The following is a 12,456-nucleotide window of genomic DNA, read 5'->3' as shown; positions in this document are numbered from 1 at the left end:
CTACAGACTGTGCGGAGCAAGTCCACCAGAGTCCCTCCAAAGTTTGCGCACCGGATGCACAGCCAAGGGAGAGTTGTTTTATTTATATTGGTTTTTTTGCGCAGGATTTTACTGACTTCTCACTTGAACAATTTCTTTTTTTTTTTGACGGATATCCGAGAACAACCCCACACTTTTACAGACTTGTTTGAACTTAAGTGAAAAAAATTTTTTTTTTTTCACTCCCCAAAAATCGCCCGATAGCAGCTCCACCGATGCGCACAGATGTAAAAATGAGCGGTGCTGTGATTCACTGCCTGGTGCTGGGCCTCTGCGCCGGCGTGCTCGGGGTCGCGGCTGTCCCCCGGGTCGAGGAGGATGTCGGGTCCGGTGACAGCGCCTCCACCCTGGCCTTTGTCTTCGATGTCACCGGCTCCATGTACGACGATCTGAAACAGGTGATAGACGGCGCCTCCCGGATCCTGGAGAAGACGCTGAGCCGGAGGACTCGACCCATCAGCAACTTCGTGCTGGTCCCCTTCCACGACCCAGGTAGCGTTTGGCTTAAGACAAAAAAAAAGAGAAGTGCTAAATACATCACTTTGAGCACATTAAGTTTTAAGTAAAAATAAAAGCATGGTTGAATAACTTAAGTTTTAACACTTAGTTAAATTTTTTTCTAACAAAGTGGGTAAGTTCAGTTTTGGTTTGACAATTTGTTGTCGACATGTAGGGGCTATTTTTTGTGTGTGCGTGTGCATAATGTTTGTTCAGTCAGTCTAATTTGCATAATAAGGCTCATCTTCAACTAAACCATTAAGGTCGAAACCCATTAAGCTAATTGCCCCAGATTGCCCCGAGGGCCAACTTAACATATTTCCAAAATGTTACAAATTAAACATATAAAGGAGGGGGGGGGAAATCAGCCAAAATGTTGAAAACACCACCTTGGGGCTCACTTAGACTGGACGATTTAAAAAAAAGCAGAAGAAGAAGAAGAAGAAGAAGAAGAAGATAGGAGGCCAGACGTTTTCCTGCAGTTTGTTTCGGCTACATGAGAGATCATATGACATTATCAAAGGGTTGCCATGCCACTCAGTGAAGCCAGCGCATGAGAGCGTGTGGATGGGGGCATCAGGGCAGGTAAGGCTGCCCCCCCCCCCAGTATCCGTCTGCCACCGGGCCGGCTACATGGCAACGCTGGAGCTTGGAAATAAGAGTGCTCTAATAGGGGGGGAGGGGTGTTTGAAGGCTGATGAGAAGCATATGCTGTCTGCTTGTGTGTAATTACCCCAATCACCCCACCCCAACCCCCACCCCCACCCCCGCTCGTCCGAGCCTCCGGAAAGCCTCGCAGCCCGAGTTAGGAGAGCTGGGGGTGGGGTGGGGTGAGGGGGGGTGGTGCAGTACTAACACCACACATCCACACATTCTGTCCGTGTTTAGTGTACCCTGCCCTCGGGGGACCTTGTAAACTTTCGGGGTTTGCAGAGACGATGAGGGACTGACAAAAAAGGCGTGACGGCGGTGTGGGTGCTTTACAGGCTCTCGTGAGTGGGAGACAAAGGACATGAAAGCCTTGGCTCCTCAGAGACAGATTAGAGAAGGAGTGGGGAAGTATCGTCAACTCGACTTGCGCGCCGAAGGCCCCGTGTGTCATCAGTTTTGTAACGTTGCGTTGACCTAGCGAGATGTGGAAACAGTCTTCAGTGGCCAAAACCTTCAACCCCTCCCTGCACAGCAAACAGAGGGGGGGTCACATGTCTTAATACATGCTCAGTAATCCAGGTAAGGAAGTCCCGGAAAGTTGGATCAGTTCATCTGATTCAGGGTCACGGAGTTCAACCCTGCCTAATCGTGTTTGACGTTGAAAGATTTTTTTTTTTTTGTTGCCTGGTGCCCATCAGGGTATGTTCTCTGTGCACTGATTGATCTTCACCGCCGCATCGATCAGCAGCAGAGGGATTCACAATAGGTGCCACCTCCCGGGATGCCCCATCGATTAGTCCCGCTGCTCTCTGAGGTGTGAGGTCACCGACCGACTACAGCAGCAGGCACCGACGAAGAGATCCCCTCGTCGTCCCAAGTTTGCAATTTTGGACATGTTCTCGATACAAATGTTTAACCGGGTTGCAGTTTACGGTCGCAGTGCTATAATGCGGGTTCTCTTTTACTTGCACTGCATGCATAATCGTGACATTAATTTCGCACACAAAATCTACGGGGCATCGCCCTGAAGCCGAGCGTAGACACCGGCGGTGTTCCTCTTTTCGTTCTCAGTCTGCAGACAATGAAACGTTCCCAACCCAGATAGCATCCGGATGTGGGCCACTTCAGGCAATGACGGCCTTCTTCTGGCCCTGACAGAATGGATGTGACCCTGAAGTGACCCATGTGGTAAATGGTAAATATGGCCCAAATATCACAAAACAAATACGGGCCCCACCTCTGTGGCACATGCGGCATTGCTATGGCTTGGTTCTGGCCCAGATCTGGCAAACAGGAGCGGACCGCCCAAGTGCCGTCATTCCACGTGGTATGTGGGCCGGATGAAAGTATCGGGTGTGGAACCGGTCCGGGCCCCAGCAATTTTGCTATCTGGGGAGGATTGTTGACAGTGTATAATGTTAACGCCCCATCCGTGTCATGTTTCCATCAAGACATCGGCCCTGTGTCCATCACCACTGACCCCAAGAAGTTCCAGCAGGATCTGCAAGAGCTATTTGTTCAGGTAGGCACGAAAAAACACAAGCCAGAATTAACCAGTGCATGTAAATTGGTCCATACTAATACCACGAATGGCCGCTGGGCACAGCTAAACATGCCATGTTCTGCACATGGACTGATGGAGATTTTGGATCGATGCTGTTGGAGCCACTTCGTGTTGTTGATATTTTTATGAGTGTGACACAACTCTGTGAGATTCACTGAAAAGAAATTCGAGTTGACTCCCTTCCCTGCTTCGGATGACTGCAAAATTTATGAATTCGGGTTCCCATTTCCCCGTGTCTGGAGTTGATCAACTCTTAGTCAGTTAATCCCTCAAAAACAAACACAGAGTTAAAGAGATTCAAAGTACATTCAATTCTCCCCTGGGGAGAGTCGATCCGTAGCATGTTTGATTCTCTCGCCCAGGGTGGAGGAGACTGCCCTGAGATGAGCATAGGAGCCATAAAGAAGGCCTTGGAGGTCTCCCTGCCTGGATCCTTTATCTACGTCTTCACCGACGCCAGGGCCAAGGACTACCGCCTCAAACGAGACGTGCTGCAGCTGGTGCAGCTCCGTCAGTCACAGGTACTCAGCCGTCGTAAAGGGTCGTCCATGCTAGTGCACACACCCCGCAGGATGTTTTCCTACGGTTTCCATCCCAAGTTGGCAATATTCCTGCTTCACTTCATCATGTTTTTATCGTCTTTCATCAGTTTTTCATCATTTTTATGCACGCAAAGCAAACTTATTTTAGGAAAACAGCAGGCGGCATACCTAATGTGATAAGTATGAATACAGATAAACATGGAAACCTTGGGGTGTCCGGGCAGCGTAGGGGTCTATTCCGTTGCCTACCAACACGGGGATCACCGGTTTGAATCCCCGTGTTGCCCCCGGCTTGGCCAGGCTTCCTACAATACACAATTGGCCGTGTCTGCGGGCGGGAAGCCGGTGTGGGTTCCGTTTCTGCTTGGGTACAATATCGACTCGGGGTCCTTCGACTACATATGACATTACGGATTATGTTGCTAGCTAGCGTTGTTTAATGTTAGCTTCATAGTTATTTAGCTGTGTGCTTTTTACAATCCACGATTCCACTTTGACATAGGGTTGGTCAGTAAAGGTGCGAGGGCCGAAGGCCCGAGCTGCGTTTAAGGAGCGAGGCCGCAGGCTCAGGACCCCCCCTGGACAAGTGACCGCATGCGAGGGCCGAAGGTCCGAGCTGCATCTAACATCACTCTACTCTTTCCCGCTGTTCCTAAACTAAGCTAGCCCCTACCCAAGCCCTTACCCAATCATAATGTGTGAAGTAGTGATGTCATCTGTAGTCGCAGGACCCCGAGCACATCCGGTAGGGCGAGTAGATCAAGTACTGGTCGCTGCACTAGCGCCTCCTGTGGTCGGTTGGGCACCTGGTCGGTTGGGGAGGATGGGAACTGGGGGGGGGGGGTAGCGTGATCCTCCCACGCACTACGCCCCCCCTGGCGAAACTCCTCACTGTCAGGTGAAAAGAAGCGGCTTGTGACTCCACATGTATGGGAGGAGGCATGTGGTAGTCTGCAGCCCTCCCCGGATCGGCAGAGGGGGTGGAGCAGCGAAGAGTGGGGTAATTGGCCGGATACAACTGATTGAATTGGATTTCGATCCAAAAGGTACGTTTTAAACATGACGTCTCGTAGCAGGTGATTAAACTGTTAAGCGGCCTGATATAATTTTCACAAAAGGCACAGGGACATTTTCTTTCGCACTTTTCAATCAGTCAGTGCGTTCACATGCGCCGTTAAGTCGAGCTACCGTTATGGTAGACGCTAGTTCCCGTCGATGCAGAGAACGGTCAACTGAGCATGCGCAAGTACTCGTTGCCTCCGTTTGGGTAGGTTAAGGTTAGGGCGGGGTTAGGGTTAAAGTTAGCCAATCAGACGCAGAGTAGGGGTGGGTCTTCCTAGAATCCTAGCGCCTGGTTGCTACGCGGGGCGTGTGGAGGCGTGGTAGAGGCATTTCGCGCATGCTCAGTTGACCGTTCTCTACTCCATTTCCGTTACGGTTATCGCTCCCCAGTATACAAGAACCGGGGGGGGGGGGGGGTCGCTTTATTGACGGAAGTATGTCCTACCCCGGTACGGTAGGTGGCGATATGCCCCCTTCCAGCTGGTCACTAGCGGACGATTAGACAGCCGCGGGAACTATGGAGCATGCGCAGAACACCTAGGCCAGCTCGGGGCCGATTGAAGCGTAGACATCTCAGAGTAAGTCGATCCCCAACCGCGTTATCTAGGTGTGTTAGTCCGACTTCGAGAAATTCGATTAATCAGTCGAACTAACACGTTTACATGTATTTTAAAAGTCCAGTTTTAGTCGGACTAACACAATAAATCGACTTGTGCTGACGTCATGTAAAGGTACCGAGTTAACTCCTCTTCGTAGCTGTTCCCCGTGCGGGATCGGACGAGTTAGCCGTGTTTTCCCGTGTATGTGAGGCGTGATATAGTGAGCGTAAATCATTCGGACGATAGGGAAAAAAGGGGGCCTGTAAGTGTTAAACGCAGGGTAAATGGTATAACCGAGCTATTTTCTTGCCCGGTTCGGGATTTGATACAGGGTGTACTGCACCGCAGGGCGACATCACTAACTGCTCGGCTAAAGGGTCAGACCCGTTAGCTAGGGGCTAACGTGTCTTATTAGTAGTTTACAGTCGTCACCCGCTCCCGGAAGCGCGCCCTCTGTCATTCCCGCGCTCCGAGGAGACTTCTGAGGATCTGCACACTTCCGGATCCCACCGCTGCCACCGGTTATTTTCTTGCCTGGTGCGGGATTCAATACGGGGTGTACCGCACCACAAGGCGACATCGCTAACCGCTCGGCTAAAGGGTCAGACCCGTTAGCTAGGGGCTAACGTGTCTTATTAGTAGTTTACACACGTTAGCCCCTAGCTAACGGGTCTGACCCTTGAGCCGAGCGGTCAGCGACGTCGCCTTGCGGTGCAGTACCCGCCGTATCGAATCCCGCACCGGGCGAGAAAATAACCGGTTCCACGTGTCTTATTAGTAGTTTACAGCGGTTAATCGTCTCGACTCCGCCGCCCTCTTTCCTCTTTGCAGGTGGTGTTCGTGTTGACGGGTGACTGCGGAGACCGGTCCCAGCCCGGCTACAGGGTCTACGAGGAGATCGCCGCCACTTCCTCCGGCCAGATCTTCCACCTTGACAAGCAGCAAGTCAACGAGGTGAGAGAACGACACGCCGCGATCCGGATCCGCCACAGCGGCCTTGCGCACGGCGAGTGATATCTTCATGCCTTTTAAATAGAAAACGGTTTCCATTTCGCGATGGCGGCGATAATAAGCCCCACAGCAGGGAGAGCACGAACCGGATATGACCCGCTGATGCGAGAGGTTTCATAGGCTGTGGCGGTAGGGGGTTCAGACGCTGATGTTAAACTGACCCTTCATAAGATGTGGGAGAGGAGGGGGGGGTCCTCTTTTTTTAATAGCACGAACACCGTGAAACAGAAACCGGGGTCTTGTGAAGCTGGTGCGAGATGGGCTCGCTGACACCCCCCCCCACCCCCCCAGGCAGACTTAAAAGAAGCCAGAGTTTCCTCTGGGAGAGACACGCCGGCATCCTGCGTGTCAACACAGGAGATTGCTCGCCTTAGGAATGGGCAGCTCTGAGCCGGAGCCAAGCAGTACTGCTCGCTGGTGTCCCAGTGAACCTCTGAACCCGGGTGTGTGTGAGGGCGCCTGTGTGTGTGTGTGTGTGTGTGTGTGTGTGTGTGTGTGTGTGTGTGTGTGTGTGTGTGTTACGGCTCTGTTTTCTCTCAACCCAACCTCTGTGTGTGTGTGTGTGTGTGTGTGTGTGTGTGTGTGTGTGTGTGTGTGTGTGTGTGTGTGTGTGTGTGTGTGTGTGTGTGTGTAACAAGCCGCTGTCCTCCCAGTTGTTTAAAAACCTGTTTGAGTGCCACGGCTGTGTTACATAGAGAGAAATTGCAGTGGCCTTTTGCAGAGGGAATAGCGAACCCACTTTCTCCCTCCGGTCCTCGCACCTCGGTCCCAGCGCCAGCTGACCAAAGTGTCGCCGGTGCGAGGCTAGCCCGGAGGGTCTTTACATGTACTTGGAAATGTGCATTCTGCCGAACGAGCTTCCCACTTTCTCCGCTCCCATTCGAGCCAGCGCGCGTCAGTTGCGTTCGGACCTGGATGACTGCGCCTCTTTGGGTGGCACGCTTTCACCAAATTAATGCAAATCCTTTAATCCTTAAAAACCTCTCAAGTGCTACAGTATGAACCTTACCAAAATATTTCCTCTTAATAGCAGTTTCATAAAGTGCAGCCAAATCAAATATACGCAGCCTTTTTTTGGTCGTGGAGGAAGGTGGGGGGGGGTGGTGGTTAGGGGGTTGAGAGAAAACAGACTGCTTGTTTTACCCTCTAATCCCAGGATATGATCTGTCATGGCTCCCCTCCCTCCAACACAGCTGCCCAGTAGAGCTGGCTCCAAGTCATCGCACAACAGCTCATTGTCAGGTCCGTGTATCATGCCTCCTTGCTCTCTGTAATTTTGACTGGTTTTAGTCAAAGAGTCGATTTGCTAACGAGCCCCAAGGCCAGGGAACAACACCGATGTGATGTCAAAGTTGGACCGTAGCCTCAACGTTGTTAATGGTAATGCAGACCATCCGCAGTTGCTTGTATGATGACGAGCGGGTCAAAAAAATCGTCGGGGACCGGGGCTGGCCTCTATTCAGGTCCAGACTCTAATCCAACATTTAGGATGTGATGTCAGCCTGCAGACCGAAATAGGGTGATAAAGAAATGTTTTATGAAGACACACGTTTTCAGAGTGGGATCTGGCATGTGTGACTAGTTTATGGCTTCATCGGCAGGCCACCCATTGCACCCGACCCGCTGCACATACGCTTAGCCTGAGTGCCTTATCTGCTGTTTCACAGGAGAGTCATTTGAAAACTGCCCTTATGGTGCCCTCATTTTGTTGATAAAGTCGGTTGGTAAAGGTCACCGCTGTTCATCTGTAGTGCCGGGCAATAATGTAATATTATCGTTTAGCGTCTTTCAATGGTGTTGTATTGAGATGAAATTCAGATATTGTCATATCATAATACTACTCAGTTTTGTTGTCGAAATTAATAACAACAGCGAGAATATTGTGACGTTACTTTATTAGAACGTGAGGAAGGCTAGAGGGAGTAAATAAACTTCAAAATAAAAATACTCTTCTCACGTTCTAATAAAGTAACGTCACAAATATAGTACCAAACATTTATCGCAAATTGAGATCTGAATTATGTGAGGGAGGCAGCACAGTGGCCCAGTGGTTAGTAGTGTTGCCTCACAGCAAGAAGGTCCTGGGTTCGAACCCCAGGCCGCCCCAGGGGCCTCTCATATCGGTTGCTACTATGGGCAAATGTGTTCTTACACACCCATGGGATTTTTTTAGCCCTGAAGTTTGTCTCAGAGACCAGTGTAGAAGAGGAGTAACCCCTGAATTTAGACACCAATTGGCTAACACGGATGTCTTTGCAGGCCTGGGTGACTGCTCATCGCAAGCGGTAGACAATAGATGTTAGGAGGAAGGAATTACAAATAACCATCATGCTTTGCCACTGACTGTCAGACAAACTTGAGGGCTAAAAAAGTCCATGCGTGTATAAGAACAAATTTGCCCATAGTAATGATTGATACATAAGGCCCCAGGTCCTTTCTGTGTGGAGTTTGCATGTTCTCGCTGTGTATATGCGGGTTTCCTCCGGGTGCTCCGGTTTCCTCCCACCATCAAAAAGGCATGCATGCTAGGGTTAATACTGCTGTCTGTGCCCCTGAGCAAGGCAATGGAAAGAGAACCGGAGTTGGTCCCCGGGTGCTGCAGCTGCCCACTGCTCCTACACAATAGGATGGGTTAAATGCAGAAAACAAATTTTGTTGTATATATGTACAATGACGAGTAATGAAGTTTCTTCTTCTTCTTCTTCTACTATTTGAAAACTAATTTTGGTTGGATATTCAACTTTGCATTACCAAGTTTAGCGTGACGAACCTCAATTACGTCCTTCAAGACGGCATTTTTGCTTGTTAGTGGATATAATGCTATGGTGAAATTCCTTATGATTAGTCGGTGTGTTTACATGCACATTAGTATCTCGGTTATGCGTGGGCTTTGGAAGTATCCTGTTTATGTGTTCGTGCGTGTATGCATCATAAAAAGCGTCATAAAGGAAACTGCCATCTGCAGAGGTGCAGCACATCACTGGCCCCCCCGAGTGACGTAGTAGGAAAGCCCACGTTGGCAGCAGTTGCAGCAAAGGCCTCCGACTTCTGGAGCGACGACAAAACGGAGTTTTGAGTTTAATTAGGTAGCTCAGATAGGAAAAGGTGTCGTAATGCCGCCCTTGCCTGCGATCAACCAAGTTAGCTTAATCCTTAATTGTCATTTAAGCAAGCCAACATTATCTCAGTGGGTTGGCGTTAGGCAATATGAGAGAAACGGGAAAAGTAGGTAAAGAAATGACAGATGCTTGTGTGGTTGTCAAAAAGGCGGGGAGCGATTAAACGGAGTAGACAGTTTAATCATGTGTACAGGCATGTGAATAACCAATTTACAATATACTGCAAATAAACATCATATCCCGAATATGACCAAAGCTGGGATACGACTCATAAATGGGATACTAGTGTGCTTGTAATGGCAATATGTTCAATATCGCCCAGCACTATTTGTCAGAAATAAGATGAAAACGTTTTAACCCGTATCCTTGTCTTATCCGTCAACTAAACAAAGATGGAATCTGTTGTCAGCCCGCCTCTCTCAGACACAGTAAGAAAGAACTGGTGGGGTCCTGCTGATTCCTCTAACAAGGGAGACTGAACAAGTGTTTGGGAACCCCCATTGAGAACAGGTAGGGAGTCCATCTGGTACTGATTTGCCCTAGTAAGCCTGATTCCTGGCATCATATCTACCCGCAAATGGTGGTAGTTGTGATGTTGAAACCCAGGCTAATTAGGTTCCCCCCCTGCCCTACAAGGAGGTCGATAGCTGCGGTGTCCTGACAAACCTCGGCACGACCACCGAGTTCTCTACACGCTTCCTTTCTGCTGAGGGAGTCAAACCTGCGACGGATCCCTAAAGGCAGCAGGGGAAAATATCACCCCAGCCTTAGCTGACCCTCCTTGTCCCATTCTTCTTTCATACTTCCCAGAATAGTGGTGGGGGTCCTTCCTGCCACACAACCCCCATAAGGTTGTCTCGCCGGATGAGGTTTCACGGTGCTGCAGATCCTCTGTGTTCCCTCTGGTCGAGTCAAGGAGAGGCCAAACGTAGAGTGCTCATTGGCCCACGGCAGTCCCATCTCTTATATATACACCCGAGATCTGAAAGCAGGTCAATGCCCACTTCTTTCCTAACACTGTGGATGAAATGGATACTATCCTGGGGCAGATGTAGCAGTTTCCTCCTCTGCCGGGGATGGCTTCACATGTGGCAGACATTACAGCTGTTTTCAGCTGTAAACGGGCGAGAGGAACCAGCTGCTGTCAGCACCTAGTAGAGCCGATACACAGGAAAGAAAGGCCTGCTAATTAAATTATCAAAGGCTTTTACTTGTTCGGATTTTCCCTTTCTCTAACACGTATTGAAATGTTTGGTAGTAGGCAGCATCTCAGAGGCTCCGCTAAGGCAGTAGTTTTGCCTTGTTCCGTTATCATCACACCACGACCATAATGCCGCCTCTCTCGATTGTGAAGCATTGGGAAAATTGAAGACGTTTGTGCAATGTAGCTACTGACATACGGCTGATTTGACGGGTTTGCTCTGTTACTCTTGCACCTGAAATAGAAATGACAGGGAGGTCTATTCTGTTGTCTACCAACACGGGGATCGCCGGTTCGAATCACTGCGTTACCTCCGGCTTGGTCAGGCGTCCCTACAGACACAATTGGCAGTGTCTACAGGTGGGAAGCCGGATGTGGGTACGTGTCCTGGTCGCTGCACTATCACCTCCTCTGGTCGATCGGGGCACCTGTTCGGGGGGAGGGGGAACTGGGGGGAATAGTGTGCTACGTCTCCCTGGAGAAACTCCTCACTGTCAGGTGAAAAGAAGCGGCTGGCGACCCCACGTGTACCGGAGGAGGCATGAGGTAGTCTGCAGCCATCCCCGCATCGACAGAGGGAGTGGAGCAGCCACCGGGGCGGCTCGGAAGAGTGGGGTAGTTTGCTGCATACAATTGGGGAGAAAAGGGGGGCGGGGTAGAAATGACAATGATCGTTCAAAGCTCAGAGAAATGCAAACGCTGAAACATTATATCGTCAAATAATGCTTTTGAAATAGTCACTTGAGGAAATCATACTCCAAGTGATGATTACTTTTGCCATTAGATATAATCAAGCTGTCGTCTCGTATTTCAGGCTTTGGGTAATCTTTCCTCTGAGTGGTAGATAATGTCTCTCATTTGGGAGTGGTCCTCTTCCAATCCCAACACGTCACTCCTCATTGGCCTCGTTAGCTATTTCAAGATGGCCCAACTGGTCAGAGAGGAAAGTAGCAAAGAGACTGCCGTTTTATCCCACACATCGGTCTGCTTGACAATGAGGAATATGCAGGGGAATGACTTGTATAGTGGCATACCCCCGCTACACACCCACTGCTGCTTTTTATTCCAGGGAGCAAGCAGTGTGATTCATGAAGGCTGTATTTCAGGAGGACGACGGCTGCCTGACAGACTTCCACTGTGACGGGCACCCTTGGGAATTTTGTGCTTGAGAGTGCAGAAAACTGTATGTTATCATTTTGACAGTTGAGCTGTTTCAGTTTCCTTTTGTTTAGGCAAAATCCCCTTGAGGAATACTTCAGCGATGAAAGAATAGTCTGACGATAAAGACCAGCCTGCTGGTTTCGATGAAGGGGGAAGAAAATTTCAGGGAAAGGTCACAGTCAAATCCTTCCTGTCTCGGCCCCGTCTCTGTAGGTTGAGATGGGATCCCTGACAGTTTGTTTTTCGAAAGGCCCCTGCCTTGACCACCAACCAGCATCTCCACTCCAGCTGTGAGTGAAATGCTGCTTTGTCACAATGTTTTTCTCCCCCCGGCAGGTTTTGAAGTGGGTCGAGGTGACGGTTCAGGCCCTCAAGGTCCACCTGCTGTCCTCCAACCACGACAGCGCCCAGGAGAACACGTGGGAGGTGCCCTTTGACCCCAGCCTCAGAGAGGTCACTGTGTCACTCAGTGGACCTGCACCACAGATAGAATTAAGAGACCCCTTGGGTAGACAACACATTCATACCGTTTTCTTTCTTTCCCTCTACAACAATGGGGGATGTCCCATGAAGGAGAACAAGACTCCCTTTCATTGACAACATCGTTTCCTGTTCTTTGTTTTACTAGGTCGTGTTGTTGGTGTGGAGCAAGGGCTGACGGAGCTTTTGAACATCCCCAACTCAGCCCGTGTTGTCAACCTGAAGTTCCCCAGACCTGGAGCCTGGAATTTAAAGGTGATGCGAAAAAGAAATTGGCCATTTATTTTTGTTTTGTGGTGGTCAATGCAAGCCACTTCATCACACTGAGGCAGCTGAATGCCTTTGCTTTTTGTCCAGGTGGGATGCAGTGGTCGCCATACTCTCAGGGTCACAGGAGTCAGTAATCTAGACTTCCGAGCGGGATTCTCCAGTGTACCTGTTTCTGAGTTCAACCACACCAGAGAGAGGCCCATAAAAGGTTCTGTGCATGCAATGATCTCTGTCTACCTCTCTCAATTCTGGTTTGACT

The 12,456-nt window shown here is 49.9% G+C and overlaps 1 protein-coding gene across 1 annotated transcript in view; it reads left to right on the top strand.

Moving 5' to 3' along the window:
• Positions 1 to 272: 272 nt before the first annotated feature.
• The window catches only part of hmcn2 (hemicentin 2), a 67,294-nt gene continuing 55,110 nt past the window's right edge, over positions 273 to 12,456 (top strand). Inside the window, exons 1-7 of the mRNA XM_056276068.1 lie at positions 273 to 531; positions 2,640 to 2,710; positions 3,115 to 3,273; positions 5,787 to 5,909; positions 11,784 to 11,955; positions 12,076 to 12,182; positions 12,285 to 12,405. Coding sequence (XP_056132043.1) covers positions 273 to 531; positions 2,640 to 2,710; positions 3,115 to 3,273; positions 5,787 to 5,909; positions 11,784 to 11,955; positions 12,076 to 12,182; positions 12,285 to 12,405 — 1,012 coding nt within the window. The remainder of the gene's footprint in view (positions 532 to 2,639; positions 2,711 to 3,114; positions 3,274 to 5,786; positions 5,910 to 11,783; positions 11,956 to 12,075; positions 12,183 to 12,284; positions 12,406 to 12,456) is intronic.

The sequence above is a fragment of the Lampris incognitus genome, chromosome 1, assembly GCF_029633865.1.
Source record: "Lampris incognitus isolate fLamInc1 chromosome 1, fLamInc1.hap2, whole genome shotgun sequence".
Lineage (NCBI taxonomy): Eukaryota > Metazoa > Chordata > Actinopteri > Lampriformes > Lampridae > Lampris > Lampris incognitus.
The sequence above is the reverse complement of the archived record's forward strand: the minus strand, read 5'-3'. Positions and strand labels throughout refer to the sequence as shown.